This window comes from Podarcis tiliguerta (genome assembly GCF_965153285.1).
Source record: "Podarcis tiliguerta genome assembly, chromosome: 4".
In the NCBI taxonomy this organism is placed as follows: domain Eukaryota; kingdom Metazoa; phylum Chordata; class Lepidosauria; order Squamata; family Lacertidae; genus Podarcis; species Podarcis tiliguerta.
In genome coordinates, this window is record NC_139537.1 from 16,309,883 (window position 1) to 16,332,849 (window position 22,967).

Here is a 22,967-nt window from a genome sequence, read left to right on the forward strand (position 1 = left end):
CATTTTAAGGGTGTGTGTTTTTTACAGAGTATAAATTTTATGAAATAAACACAAGCCAACAGGTAAGATCCTCTCTCCTTTTTCTAGACAAAATATCAAGTAAAATCCACTTAATCGTTTATTTTGCATTTTGAGCTGCTTTTTAGTGGAAAGGAGGTGTGTGTGTGTGTGTATTTTAAATGCATGCAAGCAAGAATACATATATACAAAGCAGCTGCTAACAGGCAAAAGGAAATCTTCTGCTTTAATATCCATGAAATAACTACTCACCTCTGAATAACTCTTGACTGGCATATTCCGGGCAGGTTGCTGTCTTGACGACTTAAAGGCTAGAATAAATTATAAGTGATAAGTTTTGCTGTAGGGTGTTATAAATTAATCAAAGGAGCTTAGTGGAAATTTGTAGCATCACAACAAAAAAATCATACGGAGTGGTTTTTAAGTACACAAAATGCAACAAAAAACATGCAAGATTGAAAACACCCTTACTGCAAGTAACATGAATTATTGACGGTTATTCTCATCATTATTATTTTCCCCATCATCAATTTATTAATTGCCTTCCAAACAACTGTCTCAAGGGAATTTATAAGATAATTAAAAATGGTGAAAAACACCAAAACAAGTTACTTGTGAATTAACTTAATAAGAATGAGACATGCTACTGGTACGAGTTAGTTTTAAAAAACCTGAACAGCTGCTCTATCCTCTTGTGCCAAGAGGAATACAGAACACAGAATGCTAGTATTCAACCTTGAGAAGATCTAAAAAGCAGTGGGTTATTCACTTCTCTTGCTAGAAAGCAAACCGACATAAAACAGGAGAGTTAAACATAAAATATAAAATGTGAAAACCACACTGACTTACAACCCAAGATAATTCCACGGGAAGCCTACATTTCACAGGTTAACATTGTGATCACAACGCACAATCCTGTGCAAGGTCAGCTCCCTCCAGCGCTTTATTTTCTTAGCTTAGTCATTCACCATTACTACCTGTAGAGCATGAACAACTGGAATTGCTATGAAGGCTTATCTAGAAGTAGCTGCTGTGCATCAGATTGCTTTTTACAGAGAAATGGCAAATTAACCCATAAGAAAGCAGTTACGTATATAGGCTGACACACACGTTATATAAGCAGCTAGGTATTATCAAACATGCCCATCCTGGACAGAATGCTTCCCTATCATAAAGACAGGTGGTGAAAAAGAAAAGAAAAGAAATAGAAAAAAAATAAAGACAGGTGGTCTTTGCTTGCAGGTACAGTGGTACCTGGTGTTATGGACGGGATCTGTTCCAGAAGCTCGCCCGTAACGTGAAATGCCTGCAAATCGAAGCGCTGCGTCTGAGCAGGCGCGTGGCGTGATTTGGTCTTCTGCACATGCGCGAAGCGCGATTTAGCGCTTCTGCGCATGCATGAGCAGTGAAACCCGAAAGTAACCCGTTCCGGTACTTCCAGGTTGCCGCGGGACGTAACATGAAAAGACGCAACATGAAGCGGACGCGACACGAGGTATGACTCTAGTTTCCTTATCTAAAACAATTACCCATCACAGAGAGACCACACAATGGACAATTTAGGATCACACCCTGCAACGAATTCCAGCCACCAACTTTATCCCTGTATCTAACTTGGGCAACTTTTACAGGACCTAATAAAATTAGCAGCAATATCAAGAGCACATTTGCCTGCTTATCTTCCAACGTTACATGCACTATCATCTGCCAACAATGCCCCTCAGAGCCGTAACACAACAACCAAGTCAGTCTCTACGCAAAAGATAATAAATGGACACAGGTCTGATATCAGAGAGAAATGTGCAGAATCCAACCGGAGAACATACCAACTTCTAAGAATACTCAACTGCTAATGCACGGGTGTCAAACACAAGGCCCGCGGGCCAAATCCGGCCCGCCAGACCTCGTCATGTGGCCCGTGTAGCCGCCGCCGGCCGCCAGCCTTCACCTTTTATTTTCACTTCTTTTTTTTTTACACAAGAAAGCCGCCTCTTCAGCACATGCGCGGCCTGAAAAGCAGGCAGGCGGGTGGGCGGAGCCTCTGGAGACGAAGCAACGCCCCCACTCCCGCTTTCCCTCAGCGGGGAAAGAAATGACGAGCCCAGCTTTTTATCTGCTCCAGTAAGGCCCGCAAGCGGAGCTCATGCGCGCGGCGCCCCTGCGACCCCTGCCGCACGTAGGCCGCGTCACGAGCCTCTCGCTGGCCACGAAGTTCTCCGTATTCATGGCGGAGGAAAGTGAGGGAATGATTTTTATTGATTTAGAGACGGGCAGCTACCCCTCTGCCCCCCTTGGCTACACCCATGATGCTAAGGTTTTCCATTCCCTCCCCCCATTTTAATTATTAGTTTTGTGCATCCCCTTCCTGTTTTGCTATATTTTTAACGACTGGACATTAAAATTGTTTTAAAGTTGCCCTAACCTTGTTTTCTTGCATGGGATCAAAGTTTTGTTTTTAGAATTTGAAGATCTGTGGCCATTATAATAATTTGACAATATATCATGTAGAATTAATGTGCTCAGAATTTAGTGATGTAAATATATTTGTTTTCAAACAGGAAATATTTTTGCTTCATGATGCTGTTTATTATTATCAATAATTGAATGCAGTGACAATAATTTATGATAATAAAGAGTGGACACATAGTCCTACAGATACAACCGGCCCTTTGAGGGTGATCAAACTGCTGATGCGGCCCCCGATGAATTTGAGTTTGACACCCCTGTGCTAATGTGAAAGTGCAAAGGAACTTCAAGAGGAAAACTCCAGTGTGAAATTGCTGAATGAAAACCTGTCAGAAAGTTCTATCACTTGTGATCTAATGTGAGATAGTGGGCTTCTATTCCACTGTATGTGTTAATGCACTTGGCAATGCCAGGATATTTGAATTCTCATCACCAAGGCTGCTTTTGTGACTGGTGACTGTGCTTATTTTACATACATTTAAGTTTTAACATAATTATTACAGACAGTATGCATTTGTATTAAATTTCCAACTACCTGTAACATCGCTGTTACACTTTTTTCCTCCATCCCATGCCAACTGAGAATAGCATTTCATGCATCTGAATAAGCAGACTCTAATCTACAAAGGTTTATGCCAGAATACATTTGTGAGTCTTTAATGTGCCACAAGACTCTTGCTGCCAGAGTAGGGGAGCAATCCTATGGAAAGATCCATCAGGATGAACAGCTTAGGATACAGCGGATCATCAGCTCAGCTGGTGTTAAGTTCCCAGGGCTAGCTCAGTCGAAGATGCATCAAATAACTTGCTTATCCTTCTGAGTTGAGGCTAGTGTCAGTCCCCAAATAGGGGTGTGGCAGGGGCAGAATCAGAAAGCTTGGCAAATTAGGCTGGATCCTAAGCCCATTTGTCTCGGTAACATGGCACAGAACACTATATTAAAGGCCTGTTTTCCATCTGCCAGGCTTAGGCAAAACAACAGCAGCAGTCCTACCGCTGGACCAGATTTGGATCTGGAGTAACTTTATACTGGCTTAAATTACATTGACGAGCTTTATACCAGCTTTTTGTGCATAGGATTGCTCCCTAAGACAACTAAACCTCTGAAAATGACACATGTGCGACACTGTGACAACATCAAAAACATCAAGTGGATTATTTTCTTAAGGTATCATTAAAGAGAGTAATAATTTCGGACATGCATGTCAATATGATATAGGGGTTCACTTGCATTCTGAACGTACCATCCATGATGGACATATTCTTTGTAGGAACGGGTGCAGATTTATATGTTCTGCTGCTAATCATCTGGTCCTGGCCAGTGCCTCCTGCAGTAAAAGAAAAGTAAATATTCAGATGTTTACATTTCTCCAATTGTTAACTGAGCCACTGTGGTGCAGCAGATAGAGTGAGCCAACCCTTTTCTCTGTGTTTCGCTATGCATGCCTGTTACGACACACTCAGCTCTAAGAATGGTAGCCTGTACCTGAGAAAGGAAGCTCTATTTTGGCCTGGAGAAGTAAGAAGAGGGTCTGCATTGTAGTAACTAGATAGCACATGCTCAAGAAAGCATGTGCATGCAAATGTAAGACAGTCTCTGCCATTTCCGTGAATGCATGTGCAGATAGAATTCCTCTAAGGAAAAAGTAGTGGCCAGGGAGAGGTTTCTTGCAATCATAAGAGCCAGGTGTCTGTATCATCCCAGCATGAAAAGGGTTGACAGAGAAGAGCTAGGGCAGAGAAAATGATCTAAGATGAAAGCTATAAGCAAATGCTTCTTTAAAACTGGAAATTGACCATGAATCACTAATGCAAAACATCATAGAATGGATGTGTGCTTAAGATATACCTCTTACTCCCTCTTTGATCTGTTTAATCATAAGTATCCTCCTCACAGGAGTGCCTGGTGTGCTCTGGTCCATGGGGTCATGAAAAGTCAGACACGACTAAACAACTAAACAACAACAACATCCTCCTCACACATGGAAAGGATTCCACCAGTCTGGAGGTTAACAGGGCACATGGGTAACATATGGCCCTTTTTTTTCTCCTAGCAAACTGTGCACATTTGCAAACTGAGCTTTATGTATAAAGGTAAAGGGACCCCTGACCGCTAGGTCCAGTCGTGAACGACTCTGGGGTTGCAGCGCTCATCTTGCTTTATTGGCTGAGGGAGCCGGCATACAGCTTCCGGGTCATGTGGCCACCATGACTAAGCCGCTTCAGGCAAACCAGAGCAGCGCACGGAAACGCCATTTACCTTCCCACTGGAGAGGTACCTATTTATCTACTTGTACTCTGACATGCTTTTGAACTGCTAGGTGGGCAGGAGCAGGGACCGAACAACAGGAGCTCACCCCGTTGTGGGGATTCGAACCGCCAACCTTCTGATCAGCAAGCTCAAGAGGCTCAGTGGTTTAGACCACAGCGCCACCAGCGTCCCTTCAGAGCTTTATGTATATATGATTATTATTACTATCATCACCATCATAATCCCACAATCTTGGGATTGCAATTGCAAAGGACAATAAGGCTACTGGCCTCCTCTTCCTCGTCGAGATGCTCCTCTTGCTGTTACGTTCTGCCCTTTACCGCCTCTTGCCCGACCTCTCCCTCTTCCTCTGCTGGGTGGCAAATCAGCATCATCATCGGAATCATCATTAGCCCTTTGACCAGAGGTAGCCACATCCATGAGGTCATCATCACTACTGACGGAAGCATTATAAGCCCCCTGAGATCTATGAGCTTTGGCCCTGTTTAAAGCCTGAGAGAAAAGTGTTAACCAATGTTGAAGCATATTAACCGCCTTACTGGAACAAAAATCGAAGTTTCATCTGCTTTCCCCAGGGGGTTGGTTCAGGCATAATACTAAATCAATGCTGAAAAACCTTTTTGAGCCCAATAACTTTTGAGTGTGCACCATGGGCACCACCCTCTCTGCTAATATTAATAATAATAATAATAATAATAATAATAATAATAATAATACTTTATTTATACCCCCCCCATCTGGCTGGGTTTCCCCAGCCACTCTGGGCAGCTTTCAACACAATATTAAAATACAATAGTCTATTAAAATTAAAAGCTTCCCTTTTAAAAAGGTTCCCTTTTTAAAAGATTCTTTCTCTCTTGGAAGCAAGGAAGAACAAATGACCACCACCATCCCACACACAGACACACCTGACAGGTTCAGAAAAATTAAAACAGATATTCTTCAATTTGCATGATTTTACACAGGGTTCCCATCACCACCATAAAATCTTGAGCTTACATTGGTAGACCACACAGTAAAAAATCACAGATCCATTCCTTGCCACGATGAAATATTGATTCAAGACATGCTTTTTAAGAAGGATGACAAAAAAAGAACCCGTCAACAAATCGCTGAACAAATCTGGTGATCTATGATTTGATGGCAAATTTTAGGCAATGCCTTGTAAAAACTATTAGAACCCATAGACTGTGCCTCTTACGAGCCGTGTTTTGGCATCCAGCAGTGATGGAAAACTCTGGATCTTTGGGTTTGCCAATGTAGACAGATACATGATGGTAGCTGAGAGGGGAGAACTCAAAAGTATCTATTTTGCTGGAGTCAACTTGTATTAGCAGCTAAGTCAGAGTTTTGTGCTTCACAAGAATGAGCCTAGACTCCCACTGGGGCTCAGTGCTGGTTGAGGAGTAGTCTGGAAGCTTCTGCTTCCAGTTTTAATTAAACACAGCTTGCAGCACCGTGTGATCAGGGTAAAGTTTGGGGAACATGTTTATTACCAAAGAAATAGGAAATGGGTAAAATATTGAAGTGAATGTCAACACATTGCGATATACATTTTGGAAACAATGGAAGCTACTGCTTGCATACGGAAGTTCTCTCTCTCTCTAAAGAAATGTTATTCAAGCCAATCAACTAGCTGTCAACGTTTCCCTTTTTTAAAGGGAAATTCCCTTATCCTGAATAGGATTCCTGGCAAGAAAAGGGAAAAGTTGACAGCTATGATGGCCCAAGTCACCTTAGATCCTTTCAATTGTTTCAGCTTAATTACCTCTCGAACTTCCTCGTCCTCCTCCATGGTGTTTTTTCTTCTCGACTCTCTAAAGCGTTGCACCTGTGTCGAAGTGGTAAAAAGGTAACTACGGTAACTATGTATTTTTACACTTTCAGGGTAAAAAAGATAGGCAAAAAAGAAGGGGACTGTTTTGCTCTTTCCATTATTAAAATAACAAATAATGGGGGGGGGGGGCATCCTGAGATGCTGATAGGTAGAGCTTGACCTTCATGACGTACATTAGTAAATGCATCCAACAGCTATTACATCATTCTCGATTAAGGTTGATGGGTCTGAATCAACTGGAGGGCACCCATCTGTGTAAAGCCAGTATATACTATTTTGCTGCCATCTTGTGGCTTAAAATGGCAATGCCACTCAGTCACTTTAATAAAATGTTGCATAAATTAAGGGGCTGGATTATCTTTTAACACTCCAACCTTCAGAACACGCTAGTAAAAAGGATCGGCTTGTCAGAACGGTGAATTGGGAGTGGGGTGAGGACCTTGAATGTTTACAGAAAATAACTGTGAAGTTCCAACACCTTTCTTTCTCCCAAATATTGCTACCCACTGTCATTTCAAGAAAGGTAAGTCCCTCCATACAGGGGTCAGCAAACTTTTTCAGCAGGGAGCCGGTTCATTTTCCCTCTGACCTTGTGGGGGGCCAGACTATATGGGGGGGGGGGATGAACAAATTCCTATGCCCCACAAATAACCCAGAGATGCATTTTAAATAAAAGGACACATTCTACTCATGTAAAAACATGCTGATTCCCGGACCACCCGCTGGCCGGATTTAGAAGGCGATTGGGCCGCATCCGGCCCCCGGGCCTTAGTTTACCTACCCATGCTCCATACTAACCTCTTCATCAATTTTGGCTTCCTCTGCATCTGTATGGCGTTCCTTCAGAAACCGCTGCGTCTTCTCTAGCTGGAATTTCACCAGCTCCTCAATCGCATCCTTCTCCTCCTTATCCACAAACTCTTGCACTGCCTCTCCCATGCCTCTCTCAGTCAGGAGGGAAAGCTGCACTTTCTTGCAGAAAGACAAACAAGAAACTGCATTGAATACCCCAGATTTATGTTCTTGGGTGGTGAAACGATGTAACCTCGGGGGGGGGGGGACTTAAGATGAGCCGAAATGCAAGTGATTGAAAATTATTAGCTAAAGGCAGGTATGCACAGGGGGAAGTCATTGTGCTCACACAATTATTTAGTTAAATGCCGCCCTAAGCTTTATGGTTCTTGACTACAAAAGCACATAGTGTAATAAATTAGCCTGCGCTGGTTCAGGTGTAACAGCAAACCATGGTTTGTACTATGCAGTCCTCCAGGCTTTTCTATCTGACCTCAGGAAAAGGTTCTCCACCTCTGTGTAAAGAATTGCAGAGGCCCTGCTCATTGTTCCAGTTACCGTATTTTTCGCTCTATAAGACGCACCAGACTACAAGATGCACCTAGTTTTTGGAGGAGGAAAACAGGGGGAAAAAATATCCTGAATCTCAGAAGCCAGAACAGCAAGAGGGATCACTGCGCACTGAAAGCAGCGATCCCTCTTGCTGTTCTGGCTTCTGGGATAGCTGCGCAGCCTGCATTCGCTCCATAAGACGCACACACATTTCCCCTTGCTTTTTAGGAGGGAAAAAGTGAGTCTTATAGAGCAAAAAATACGGTAGTTTGTGGTGTAGCAACGCAGAGCAGGGCCTTCTCCATTGTGCCATGCCATATGCACATCTCCCTCCCCCCAGAGGTGCAATTGCTCCTTACTTTGTTTTCAGACCTCAGATTAAAACATACCATATTTTTCCATGTATAAGGTGACCTTTTTCTGGAATATTTTTTTTAGTGATAAATTGGGGGTCATCTTATACACAGGTTAATACAGTAAGTAAGCGAGGACTGGAGCCAGGGGCGATTCCTCAAAAGGCAGCTCAACAAATTAAGAAAGCTTTAATAAAAATATTTCTTTTAAAAAACAGCTCAGCAAACTTACAAAAGAAGCTCACCAACTGTTTTTGCAGCGCCTTCTCAGGTCTATTGGAATGATTGCGGCAAGACCTAGACTTGGTTTTGTGGATCATTTACTTATTTTGTGTATTTTAACAGACATTATTATTGGACAGTTTGGATGCAATGATGAAAGAGTTTACCCAAACTGGTCTGCAAACCAGCTTCAAATTATGCGATATTAATCCTGGTTTTGTGTTCGGTTCACAAACCATGGTTTATCAGATTGTATCAGTTCAAACATCAGAACACATCATGGTTTGCTATTGTATATGAATCATCTCTTTTTCCTGAGGGCCACAAGTCTCTGTTGGTTTTTTGCTCAAAAAACTTAACACTATTCCTCTTCTAGATTTTTTCCTTCCACGCAATTTCAGATTCTTAGAATGAAAAATCAATAGCTATAAGGCTTTGAGAAACAAAATTCACCTGCTGTTGAATTAGCGTTAAAACCAGAAATTCAACCTGAGGTAACAAGAAGAAAACAACACCTCAAATTCTGAATAATAAGTTTACCTTCTCAGCTGTCTGGAAGTATTGTTTAACAAGATCCTCTACCCTCAAAGTTGTTGTCTCTGATGCAGGCTTGTGGACCAGTTTTCCAAAGTTAATCTCATCTTTAAAAAAAGGAAAAAATGATGCAATTTTTAGCCCATGTAGAGAATGGTTTGCTATCCCAAATTATCATTACAATAAGGCAAAATGCATATCTGCAGGTTGAAATAATTAAGAACAACAGTCCGTGTGTGTGTGAATATCTGACCTTAACACAGAACAATTGCTAACCTGTGGTAACTAATGTTATGTTGTATATATTGGTTGGTTCCCAATGTTTAAATCATACTCAGAGAGGTGTTAAACCAACACATCCTGTCAACACAATGATTTCTGCTTACAGAACAATGCTACATTATTGTTGTATAGAAGCATTGCAATGCTTCAAATACATTGTTGCCACACCAAAGTACTTCCATGAATAATGTTCTTTTCCCCATCAACAATATTTGTTACAATTCTCTGTAGAAGCTACATTATTGTTCATTCTTTTACCATTTTTCTCTTTTTGCTCCCGGTGCCTGAAAAAATGTATGATATCTTTGGGATTAGCTATCCTATCCATGAACTTTTGGCTGAAACGCACAATGTTGAATGGTTCAAAGCCTCCGCTGTAATCTACCTTCAAAAAAAGAGAGAAGAAAAAATAAGTAACGTGTTTAACAATATGTTTGCTACATTGCTTTTTGATTTTTTTTAAAAAACCGTATTAGGAGCCCCATCTTACTCGTAATCTTATTAGAGGCTTATCTGGTTGTCTGGGGTTGTCAAGACGGTCTCTTTCTGAATTGTCCAACATGGCTTCAACCTTTAAAAATGGAAAGGGGAAAAACCACATACCTGGCTATTTATTTATTATTTCCATTTATCAACCATCCAAAAGATCTCAAAGCAGTTTACATGCAGAATTAAGTGCAAAAAACCACATCAAATTATTCACATAACAGAATACAAAGGCAATATCCTAATATAATATAATATAATAATCTAAATTCATAATATTTTTATTCTTTTTACCCTGCCCATCTGGCTGAAAGAACTACAAGGCAGTATGACATAAGTATTTCAAACCCCATCTCTCACCATCCATTTGACAACACTACTACTATTCACAGCCTCAAACATTAACTCTATCAACCATTCATATTCTACAATACTACAACCCACATACAAAGTGTCCACATACACAGTGAGATAGCACTCCTAATATCCGAAACCATAGTGGACTCGTGCCCCATTCCTATCTTTCCCAGCTCCTACCTTTTCCATGCAGAAAGCTTGTATCGCTTGTGTTACTTTAGGATTGTCAGGATTAAAGATGTCAGGATGGTCAGCAAGAACAATGTCCTCGATGTAGAAAGGCCGTACTGTTTGGAGAGGAATCTTTTGCATATTCATTTTTTTGCCTTTGATGCGCAGCAAGCCAACATGTCTGGAATGCATTGAGCAAAGCCGGGTAAATCGAGTGTGGCATATACCCTGAGAATTTATTTCAGCCGTGATCACTGTTAGGCTCACAGAGTTGTCAACATGATGGAAAGCTGTTACTTGTTATAGGAGCCTTAAGAGTTGGACAGGGAGTTCAAGGGCCATGGCTAGGAGAAGTTCACACTGGGAATAATCAGAATGGATCTGGGTCCTTATACAAATGGGCAGTGAATGGAGTACTTAGCTTAATGCATACCATTGCAGCAAAAGATCTGACTTACATTTTTAACAGAAATAACCTGCCATCTGTAATCCCTACCCCATCATGAACCTTATTCTGCCTTCACAGGTTTCTTTCACCAAGACCAGATGACCTTCCATTTTCCTTGCATTCACTATCAACAACATTACAGAACCTGTCCTCCCTCCTCAAGTATCTCAGCAGCTCAGCAAATGGTTTGGGAACTTACAGGCACAAGGCAAGCAGTTTTTAGTCTAAAACGTAGTCAGTAAATCTACAATCGCAATTCTGTCTTCCGGAGATAAAACAAGGCTACATTACCTAAGCTACAGAAATCTATTTACTTGTATTATCTTCTCTTAAGAAGGGAACAACAATGGCAGATTCTTGAACTCTGCATCTTGGATGACACAGACACTCTTTCCTTCTCTCTCTCTCTCTCTCTCTCTCTAACTAGTATTTGGTTCTCATGCCAATGCATGAGCTCCTCGAGGTCTGTCTTTCGTCAGAAGGAAGTTGAACTGGGACTTGAGGCAAAGGCAGTCCAGTCTCCTCCAGAAGTTATGACAGAGACTGCCTCTTAGCCCTAGAGAACAGGGCCTCCTCCAATAATAATTGGCTCCCCATCTTTCCTTCCTTTACTTAAGGAAAGAAATGCCAGATTCTCCCACTCTGCACCTTGCATGGCAAAAATTTCCTGTGCAGTTCTCCATGTCTCTGGGTGAATTGCTCCATAGCCATTTGGATTAAAGGTTGCTGGTGCCCATGGAGACTATTCTGCTACTAAGATGCTGAATGTGTGTGTGTTTGTTTGTTTGTTTGTTTCAAAGGAGCATAGCAAAGAAATCAGTTATGGTTCAATTTGCTAGTTTACAAGATCACTATTAGGGGAGGGTCCACTAATAATAATAATAATAATAATAATAATAATAATAATAATAATAATAATAATATAATATTTATACCCCGCCCTCCCTGGCCAGGACTGGAACAATGCAGAGCTTATTCTCCTTAGCCCAGCCCTCTCTACCTGCCACTTTATGTCAGTCCAGTTCCACCACTGGGGGAAAACAGGGGACACAGACAAGAGGCTCAGTGCCTTCTCCCTCCTTGTAGACATTTCAGTTGAATGGTATAGGGCATGCTTGTACCAAGAACAGATAGTACAACTGGGGAGTCAGCAGCCACAAGTCAGGTCAGGTTCTGGACCCTTTGTTAAATCACTGAAATTGTAGGAAGGAAGGCGCAAGACAGTCATAGTACTGTGACAACAGGAATTGCCATCTGTCAGTGAGAGAGCCCTGAAGCCTTCTCTAGAACAGCGTTTTCGAAGCTGAGCAGATTATGGGACTCAGGTAGGAGCAAGCAGCTAAAACTAAGGGGCAGGGCTTAAGGGATGGGGAGATCTTCTAATTCCTCACCAGGAATAGAAATTAGAGTCCCCTGCTTTCACCTTATAAACAAGCCGAAAGGGTGAGAGCAAGCAAAGAATATCATATTTTTCCTTGTATAAGACTAGGTTTTTTTCCTTTAAAAAATGTCAGAAATTAGGGGGTGTCTTATACATGGATAGTGCCAAGGCTGGACTGGTGATTGGTTGTTGCCGCAAAAATAGGGGGCATCTTATACGTAGGGGCATCTTATGGGCAGAAAAATACGGTAATTTGCAAGATCTCATTTAGTAATCCAGACAAAATAATAAATAAAACCTAAGTACATACTTTTTGGCAGCTTCTCCTGGTGACAAAGATGTGACCACTGAACTTCCTGGCTGAGACACATAGAAAAGTTGTCGTTCATTTCGGGCAGGAGCTATTTTACATTCATGCTCATGACCCCAAATTACGAGATCAATAAAATCATCTAGAAACTGTTCCGGAATATAATTTGTGGCACCATGTTTGCTCCTGTACAAAAGGAAACATACAAATGTAATTGCAAAACTGAGGAGGTGGTTTTACACTGATATTAAACTAAAATATTCCAGTTAAAGTAAGTGTTTATAAAATATTTAATTCCACTTTAACAACTGCAAAAACATGTGTATCAGGTACAATTTTCAAAAGGTAAGGAAAGGCGAATTAAATTAAAGCTGTAGGACAGACAGAAGTTCAGGTTGCAGACAGATCAGCAACGGTCAAATGTAAGAGGCCATTATAAGGGTAGCACTGAAGCACAGGAAAATAGCCCAGCAACTCCTTCCACCTGCAAGCTGCTTTGTTGACTCAGAGAGTAGGACACTTGGGTCCTATTGCTAAGTCCCCAGATCAAGTCCCCCATAGCCTTATGCAATCCTACCACCACTGAACCTCGTTTTCTGCATAATCAAAAGTGACCCATCCACACCAAGGAGCCAGAATGAAAAGCAAAATTTATCCATTGTTATTTATAAACACAGGTAACAGAAAAGGTTACTCACTTGACAAGAGCAAGCCATCATTCAAATGAGAACTTTGGGCCCCACATAAATAAAAGTTGTTTATTTTTCAAATTGCTAAGAGCAACTATTCCTTACCCTAAGGATTACAGTATTTAAAGGTAAAGGGACCCCAGACCATTAGGTCCAGTCGCGGACGACTCTGGGGTTGCGGCGCTCATCTCGCTTTACTGGCCGAGGGAGCCGGTGTACAGCTTCCGGGTCATGTGGCCAGCATGACTAAGCTGCTTCTGGCGAACCAGAGCAGCACAGGGAAACGCCATTTACCTTCCTGCCGGAGCGGTACCTATTTATCTACTTGCACTTTGACGTGCTTTCGAACTGCTAGGTTGGCAGGAGCAGGGACCGAGCAACGGGAACTCACCCCGTCGCGGGGATTTGAACTGCCGACCTTCTGATCAGCAAGCCCTAGGCTCTGTGGTTTAACCCACAGCGCCACCCGCGTCCCTTCCCTATTAAAGAGTTAAAACCTGTTGCCTAAGGTTATTATTTATGTCCCTCCAAAAGCAGAAAAGTACTCTATATTCACATCAGCTGTGCAGAGCTGGTATTGTAGTCCACCATCTTTTTTCTGTCATCAAAGAACAAGCAAAATGACAACTTTAAAGCAAGGCTGAGCAGAGTGGAGGGGGGAGAGAAAGGTACCAATTTCATCATCATCATTTGTACCTCACCCATGTGACTGGGTTGCCCCAGCCCCTCTGGGCCAACAGAATATACAAAAACACAACATCAGTACCTGTTCTGGTGAATTACAAACAGATTAAACCAACTATCTTCATCTTCCTTTGGTCTCAGCATAGTCACTTGCTTGTTCACAAACATTCTGTGAAGCCTCTCATCTGGAATAGATCCTGGAACGGACGTAATAATTACCTTGTAGTGAGTTGTTTGTGATGAAATACTGTGAAAATGACATACTGTACTGCAGTAAAAACTTCCTTCATTGGCAAGAGGGTGGACTAAATTATCCTTGCCAGCCCAATGGTTTGTATTAAAGTTGCCAATGTTTAGAAAATGCCTAAAACTGCCTTGCAACTTGCCACTTACATATTCACTTTCAGCAAGTAGCATGTCCTGGGTCAGCAGCCAAGCGGCATCCGACACTCTCCTACACAGTCATCACCGCCCCCCAAGCTGCTGCACTGAGTTCCCTGTCCAAAAATGACACAGAGCAGAACTGCCAAGGCTGCACTCATGACAAAGTAAAGGCTGGTAGCCCCCAGACCAGTGCTGTGTGTCCTTGTCAAAGAAACGCAGTAAGGAGCTATGGCAGGCGTCAGCAAACTTTTTCAGCAGGGGGCCAGTCCACTGTCCCTCAGACCTTGTGGGGATCCGGACTATATTCCGGGGGGGGGGGGGGGAGAACGAATTCCTATGCCCCACAAATAACCCTGAGATGCATTTTAAATAAAAGGACACATTCTACTCATGTAAAAACACACTGATACCCGGACCGCCTGCAGGCCGGATTTAGAAGGCGATTGGTCCGGATCCGGCCCCTGGGCCTTAGTTTGCCTACCCACGAGCTATGGCATCCAGTGAAGGAGGGAGCCCTGAGCTTGGTGAGTTGGGCAGGAAGTGGTTGCCTACTGCCAAAGTATTTATTTTCAAGCCTGACTAAAAGGAGAGCAGCAATCTCAATTGTTTAGGTTTCTAGAAAATTTTAAACCTGATCCCCCCCACCCAGAACAGTTTCTAAAAGAAATACAAGTGCTGGATGGAAGAAATGCAGGGAAAACATGCTAACGAGAAATTGGCAGGCCAAAGCAACAGCAGAGAAATCTGGGGAAAATAGGTTCCGGAACCGTGTGCTCGAGAGTTTATTGTTCTGTTTTGGGGAAGTGCTGTAGCTCGGAAGTGAGGCATTTGTTTTGCACACAGAAGGTCCCTGGTTCGAGAGAATCCTATCTGAATTCTTCAACAGCTGCTGCCAGTCAATGTAGACAATACTGCTCTAGATGGAACAATGGTTCCATCTCAGTATAAGCCAGCTTGCTGTATTCCTACACGGTGCTATCTACTAGCTCAGGCCAATTTGCCTCACATCTGCAATCCACATGAACTTCCTTTTACAGTGTTACCTCACTTTTCAAACACAATCCGTTCCAGAAGACCGTTTGAGTTCTGAAACTTTCGGAAACCAAAAACTCAATAGCCAACAGCTAGGCCTCAGGATCTTGCACTCAGCGGAAGCTGCACGGCATGTTCAACTTCCGAGGCGTGTTCAAAAACCGAAGCATTGACTTCTGGGTTTACGGTGTTCAAAAACCAAAATGTTTGTTAATGGAGAAATTTGAAAACTGAGGTACCACTGTATTTGTTTAGTAAAATTTAAATACACCACTTGATTTTAAAAAACAACAGGTGTTTGAGTGACTTCCACATAGTTGTATTGGCAATGGCACTCAGGTTTCTGTAGAAAAGTAGGAGAATGAAAGAAATAGGAAAATGTGGTCAAGGAGACAGCAAGCAGGCCAGCACTAATGAACCAGGAAGACAGAGGCGGGAAAGTCAGTATTTAATTAAATAATAATAATAATAATGGATAGGGTTTTCAATGAGCCACAAATAATTTAATTATTAAATGCAAAGCACTTTCAATGCACTCATTGCTTACCATCTTTTCCCCCTTTGATTTACTGACAGGTATAATGGAAAGAGCTATTTGTTCTACTACAAACTTTTGAGACATCAAACCTAGGTTCCCCTCATTTGGTGAAAACCATAAATACTGGTCAACAGACTTAAGGTTTTCCAAATCAAACTCCACTAATCTCACACCCCAGGATCATAACGCTAATTCTAATAAATAAAATTCACCATCTTCAGGCCAGACCTGATGTTCCTCCAAGGTGTTATGGTTTCATTAAAGCCTTGCCACCATTCCAAAAAAAAAAAAAAATAGCATACCTAATCCATAAAGAGCAATTTTGGAACTGCCCTTCTGAAGCAAAACAGGACTAATGTCTATCTTCTCTACAGAAGGTGATCGTCCAAAATGATTCACAAGTCCTGCACAACTTAAGATGTCCAAAGCACAAAGAGCATCTGCCTGTAAGATAGATGAAGGAATATCTACAATTAGCATTTGTTTATCAAAGGTTGGCTTAGTCACCATTTAGCCCAGAAACACATAGAATCATAGAATCATAGAGTTGGAAGAGACCACAAGGGCCATCGAGTCCAACCCCCTGCCAAGCAGGAAACACCATCAGAGCACTCCTGACATATGGTTGTCAAGCCTCTGCTTAAAGACCTCCAAAGAAGGAGACTCCACCATGAAGTACAGATGAGGAAAATGTGGTCCAGCAAATGTTGGACTACAATTCCCATTAGCCATAGCCAGCCAGGGATGACAGTTATAGTCCAGCAGCAAGCAGAGGAACACAGGTTTCCCAAACAATGTAAAGCACTTAAGGGGGGGAAATATTGTATTCTTTTCCAGATCAGCTAAACTAGGCTTATAAATAGCTACTAGCCGGGTGCCTGTAACAGCCTCTAGGGCTAGGCATCTGGGTAAGAAAGCTTTTGTAAAGTGGAATTGATTCTTTTCCCTCCTTCTTTAGGCCATCAATAGGCCACAAACAATGAACAGAGATATACGTTGACATAAAAGATATTAAAAATGCTAAGTACTAATATCTTTGTGGACCTTAAGAGGATAAACTAGAATTGATTACATGGTAAGTGTACATGTTTATGCCATTAAAAAGCATGTTTTATCCTAGGCCAACAAAGGAAACAGAGAGCCCCATCAACCGCATTTTCAGCCCCTTATGTAACAAGTGTATGCCTTCTTAAAAAGCAGAAATCATTTAAAAACCTCAATGCAACTATTTCAAAATTACAATGTAAGCCACCATAACCGTTTCATACAAGAATTAAGACAGTAGTTTACCTAGGCACCAATGTTGCAATCTCACTAAGGCTACAATCCTAACCTAAATTACCTGGAAACCACAATGACCTCAATAGGACTTATTTCTAAGTAGACATTATTAGGGCTGTACTGTAAGGACATCAATGCATAAATGTTTGCTGGATTCTGATGTTTAAACTCTTTACTAATCTTCTGAAGGTTTGTCATATCCAATAATTCATTTAGCCTACTAGTTATCAACTTTGGTATAACATTCTTACCCCTGTTGGATCATCATGGTTGCCATGAATACTAAAAACTGGAATAGAAATGTTGAGATTGTCATCTTGGTAGTTTACCCAAGGAAACCTGAACAGGAGAGCAAAGTTTAAGTTCATTTATAAACAGAAATATCACTGCTCAAGTCATCACTTTTTACACTGAAACATGCCATAAATGAATGGCCACAGAATAATTATTATCATTTATTAAACTCTATTTAGAAAACATTACAACTATGATAGTCAGTTTTATCATAAAGATACCTACTTGCTAAAACCAAAATTAACTGACTGGTCACTCAGAATTTCAAACTGTATAGGACGGTCACCCATACAATATTTCCTTAATAATTCTAAGCAAGTATGTAATGTTTTTCTGGAAGGTTTGTTTTCATGAAAGAGATCGCCTCCTAATAAAAGAAAATCCACCTATAAAAAGGAAAGGGGAAAGTTATTTTAAAATATTGAAAACCATTTCCATTTATAATTTTTTACTTCCGTTTTGTAAAACCATATACCTTTGCAAAGAGTATTAATAAATAAATAAATTGGCAGTATTACATTATTATTGTATTCATTATTCATAATAATATTATATACATCATATTTATTAAGCAGCTAAATTTCTCTGGGCAGTTTTTGGTTACCTAAAAGCAATTTACAGTGCAAACAAAATCTAAATAATCAAAATTAATCTTGCTCTTTCAGCATTGATTAGCGTCAAAAAAGTCATTAAACAGAGAACAGTACATAAAAGGGCAAATTTATCCAGGAATTTTACTGAGTCTTTAATAAATATTTAAGTTTGTAACTCTGTAAAAGTAATATATTCATTTTTTAAAATCAGCTATAATACATCATATGTTACAGTGAAATTTCAAGAAACTGATGCATTGGCAGAACCACATTACTATTCCCATAATGTCCCCATCTGTATTTTAACAATTTTTTCTGCAACATGTCACATCTCTGAAGCCATTTAAGTAAAATATCCTGCCACATGTAGCCCTTCCTTACTATTCCAATCCTTGCTTATGGTTGAAGGCACTCAGGATGAGGAACCTGTGTTAAATCCAGCTCCCTTCAGCATCAGTCAGGTGGCCCGGTGGCCCAGAGGGATGAGGGAAGCTGCAGTTCAGCAACCATCTAAGGGACAACAGCTCCCCATCCATGGCCTATACATGGTACACACAGAGCTGTTGGCACATTATAACACTGCTTTCTAGAAAATACTGGTCCCTTGATGCTAACCTTACAAAGCGTTATAAAACTGCCTTGCCTCATTATCTTGAGCAAGTTTCAATATTTCATCAAATGTTACAAACGTATCATTTCCACGTGCCGCATCCTTCTCCAAGTACCCAAGATGAATGTCGGTAGCAACTAAAATTTTAAATGTAGCATTTTCTTCATCATCCCTAAACATGGGGGGGAAACATAACACTGTTACTATGCGATTATACTACAATGAAGCATTTTGCAAAAGTCAGAAGTTGCACTCCCCGAATTCTACAACCATACAGACACAATTCTATAAAAGGATTCACACAAGGGGAGAGAAAATATTAGCAGGGGACTTACGTGGAAGTAGAAGGCCTCATCTCTGCAATCATACCAGCGCCCCAAACCCACGGGACTCCTCACAGTTCAACAGTGCAGCTGCACCACTGAACATTAAGAGACTGAAAAAAGGAGATTCAGAGTCAGGACCTAAGAGTAACATCCAAAAGAGGAAAATACTCAATGACAATCTATAGGAAAAGTATAAAACTGATACAGTGGTACCTCAGGTTACAAACACCTCGGGTTACAGCTCTAAAGACACTTAGCTTCACTGAAACAGTAGGACTTTCTCCTGAGTAAACATGCATACAACTGCTTTGCATTGAAACTACTTTAACATTTGTTACAATAACAGCAGAAAGTAATAATCAGCATGGCCTATGCATGTTGTCTACACACAAAAGAAAGTCCCTCTAAGTTTCCTTTAGAAAACCTGCAGCCCTAAGAACACATAAACTTGGTCTTTGTGACAATGTTGGTTTTCTGTTGGTCATAAAGAAATTACTGATTTTTCTGTTCATTTCTTTGAACAGAAAAGTGACAGCCCCACCTATGGAGGAAGACAAGCTAAGGCTTGAGCCTGGCGTGGTGACTCAAAATTTTGACTGGCTTTTGAGATCATGCAATTCTACTGCAATCTTGGTATCTATAGTAACTTATCTATCCAAACACATCCTCTGGAAAGGATTGAGGCAGAATTACCTGTCCCCAGAAAGATTTGAAAGGCACTATGAATCATACAGTGAGAACGGGAAGCCTCCTCCATTCTGGGATCCTGGCATAGAGAATGGCAGAATGATCCAATCACACCTAATGGAATGATCAATGCATAAGCAGAGTTTAACTGCACCTGCCTCCTCACCAATGAGAAGCACCTCTAAGCATTCACTAAAAATCATGTTTGCTTTTTGAGAAAACACTGATTCTTTTCTTCTCCATCCTCTGTGGAGGTTGACAGTGGCAGTAAGATTGTTTTTTGTTGTTTTCTTCTATTGCAGAGAACTTGGGGATGGAAGTAAAGATTTGTTTTTCTCCCTTTCCATTGGGCCTTTGCAGGAAGCAGCAGCTAAACACTACTGGTCTTTTTTGAGGAAAAAATCTCATGCTGAATAAAAACTACAGTGGTACCTTGGGTTACAGACGCTTCAGGTTACAGACGCTTCAGGTTACAGACTCTGCTAACCCAGAAATAGTACCTCAGGTTAAGAACTTTGCTTCAGGATGAGAACAGAAATAGCGTGGCGGTGGCATGGCGGTAGCAGGATGCCCCATTGGCTAAAGTGGTACCTCAGGTTAAGAACAGTTTATGGTTAAGAACGGACCTCTGGAACTACCGTATTTTCGCTCCATAAGACGCACTTTTTTCCTCTTAAAATCTAAGGGGAAATGTCTGTGCTGCTCCCTGACCTGCTCTTTGGGGCTGGCAGTGGCTTTCCCCAAAGAGCAGGTCGGGGAGCAGCGGAAAGGCTGCTCCCCGAGCTTGTGGGGCCGGCAGTGGGGAAAGCCGCACTTCCCCCACCACCAGCCCCAACAAGCAGCGGGAAGGCTGCACGCAGCCTTTCCACTGCTCCCCAACCTGCTCTTTGAGTCGAGCAGCTCTGGGGTAGCCCGCGAAGCCTCCGCTGGGCAGCGGGGAGCCTTCATCCCGCTGCCGTGGGGAGGCTTTGCGCGGCTATCCTTGGCTTTTGCGGGAGGTGAGGGAAGGGACAGAATGAGGCTCTCGCACTTCCCCCATCTCCCGCAAAAGCCCCCAAGAGCCGCATTTTTCCCCCCTTGAAATCCCCCCCACAAAAAAGTAGGTGCACCTTATGGTCAGGTGCGCCTTATGGAGTGAAAAATAAGGTAATTAAGTTCTTAACCCGAGGTACTACTGTACTTCATTTCCTTCTACAGAGGGGAAAAGGACAAGTGTTTTATTTCTGCTGAGTCAAGCTTTTGCAGCAAATGCTAGCAGTGTCTCGCTACTGTATCCTGCAAAAACACAAAAGGAAGAGAAAGAAGCAAATTGGGTAGTTTCTTTCCCTTTCCATAATGCTAAATTCAAGTGATGCTGGAGTGTTTTGCAAACACCTAATGCAAGTGAAGTGTTGCTTAAGTACTTTGGAAGCACATCTATTGAGTTTTGCTCCAACAAATGAAACATTATTTGCTTGTTTATTATAAAAACAACAACTAAAACATCATTCAAAAGGAATTCCCAGTCATTTACATAAAAGAAAACAACCCCAAACAATAAAAATATAGGTAAAACAAATAAAACTGATTGTAAAACAGGCAACAAAATCGTAAGATCCAGATTAATAACAATAATCAGGGCTAAAATTAAGTCCAAAAGGCCTGTTAGTTTCTTTTTAAAATCATTTTGCCTGGCACCAAAAGGACAACAAAGCAGGCCCTAAAAGATCAGCACATCAAAACTGGGGTAACACCATTGATAATCCACTCATGCATGGACACAGCAAGCACCTTCTCCTGCAGGCAGATGATTCTGCTGAGCTGTTGGCATGAGGTGTGATATAATGACCATAGCCCATGGAATTCCAGATACTTGATTAGCAGATACACAGCAGGCAACCTCCACTATGGGCAGCTAATTCAACTTTAATCTTAACATGAAGGGTGATCAAATGATCAATGTGATGCCAGAGGCTTATTCAGGAAGCAGCACAGCCAGAACACTGCATCATGAAGAGGCACAGCGGGCAACCACCACATGAGGTGAGGAAAATGAAAATACAAGATCAGGCCTTCTGGGTAGTTTCTTCTCCCTCCATACACACTCTGTGACCTCTTCTAGTACTGCCTTTTATCTATTCAGCTGCGCTTTTAGATTTCCATCAAATGTTCTTAACCAACCTTCAGGCAAGCCACTTTGGGCCACTCTGCAGGAAGGAAGCTAACAAAGGCAACAAACAAACTTCTTCTGCTTAAGTCCCGGGGTGACAGATTGATCACACCCAAATAGAAACACCTGCTGCTTTTCCCCTGGAAAAGAGGCACTTGCCAAAGCACAGACTCATGGAGAGACACGGCAGGCAACATCCTCTATGGGCAGAAAACTACTCTCTGGGGTAGCTCCATCGGTACTAGAGCGTGAGGCTCTTAAACAGGCATAGGCAAACGTGGCCCTCCAGATGTTTTGAGACTACAATTCCCATCATCCCTGACCACTGGTCCTGTTAGCTAGGAATGATAATGATAATAATAATAATAATAATTTTATTATTTATACCCCGAGTTTCCCCAGCCACTCTGGGCGGCTCCCAATCAAGTGTTAAAAACAATACAGCATTAAATATTTTAAACTTCCCTAAACAGGGCTGCCTTCAGATGTCTTTTAAAGATAGGATAGCTGCTTATTTCCTTCACATCTGAAGGGAGGGTGTTCCACAGGGCGGGCGCCACTACAGAGAAGGCCCTCTGTCTGGTTCCCTGTAACCTCACTTCTCACAGTGAGGGAACCGCCAGAAGGCCCTCGGCGCTGGATCTCAGTGTCCGGGCTGAACAATGGGGGTGGAGACTCACCTTCAGGTATCCTGGGCCGAGGCCATTTAGGGCTTTAAAGGTCAGCAGCAACACTTTGAATTGTGCTCGGAAACGTACTTGGAGCCAATGCAGATCTCTCAGGACTGGTGTTATATGGTCCCTGTGGCCGCTCCCAGTCACCAGTCTAGCTGCCGCATTCTGGATTAATTGCAGTTTCCGGGTCACCTTCAAAGGCAGCCCCACGTAGAGCGCAGTGCAGTAGTCCAAGCAGGAGATAACTAGAGCATGCACCACTCTGGCGAGACAGTCCGCCAAGATGGGAGTTGTAGGCCAAAAACATCTGGAGGGCCGAGTTTGCTTATGCCTGCTCTTAAATCTCAGTCAGGGCCACGAGTTCGAGCCCCGTAATGGGCAAGAGAGTCCTGCATTGCAGGAGGCACGACTAGATGCCTTCCGTGGGCCCTTACACTTCTATGGAATCTACTGCAGCCTTGAAGTGAGGGAGGGTTCAATGGAACAAGCGTGTTACGCAAGACACCCAGCCTTCTGCGCGTGGGAAGAGACCCCTTTTTTGGTCC

At 42.1% G+C, this 22,967-nt stretch overlaps 1 protein-coding gene across 7 annotated transcripts in view; it reads right to left on the reverse strand.

Moving 5' to 3' along the window:
- Window positions 1-22,967, reverse strand: part of MRE11 (MRE11 homolog, double strand break repair nuclease) — a 29,230-nt gene that overhangs the window by 5,866 nt on the left and 397 nt on the right. For 2 of the 7 annotated variants that reach the window (XR_014510184.1, XM_083436419.1), the window contains exons 2-17: window positions 18,922-19,022; window positions 18,592-18,758; window positions 17,609-17,769; window positions 17,341-17,428; window positions 16,111-16,252; window positions 13,937-14,051; window positions 12,482-12,667; window positions 10,352-10,523; window positions 9,819-9,899; window positions 9,587-9,713; window positions 9,053-9,153; window positions 7,392-7,565; window positions 6,525-6,587; window positions 5,026-5,248; window positions 3,729-3,812; window positions 271-329 (exon numbers count right to left, since the gene is read on the reverse strand). Coding sequence is in view for 6 of the 7 variants with exons in the window: in XM_083436419.1 (XP_083292545.1) it covers window positions 271-329; window positions 3,729-3,812; window positions 5,026-5,248; window positions 6,525-6,587; window positions 7,392-7,565; window positions 9,053-9,153; window positions 9,587-9,713; window positions 9,819-9,899; window positions 10,352-10,523; window positions 12,482-12,667; window positions 13,937-14,051; window positions 16,111-16,252; window positions 17,341-17,428; window positions 17,609-17,769; window positions 18,592-18,624 (1,809 nt within the window). In the remaining variant the exon portion in view is untranslated. Of the gene's footprint in view, window positions 1-270; window positions 330-3,728; window positions 3,813-5,025; window positions 5,249-6,524; window positions 6,588-7,391; window positions 7,566-9,052; window positions 9,154-9,586; window positions 9,714-9,818; window positions 9,900-10,351; window positions 10,524-12,481; window positions 12,668-13,936; window positions 14,052-16,110; window positions 16,253-17,340; window positions 17,429-17,608; window positions 17,770-18,591; window positions 18,759-18,921; window positions 19,023-19,605; window positions 19,714-22,967 lie in introns of all 7 variants that reach the window. The other 5 variants (XM_083436417.1, XM_083436415.1, XM_083436418.1 and 2 more) reach the window with 5 other exon arrangements.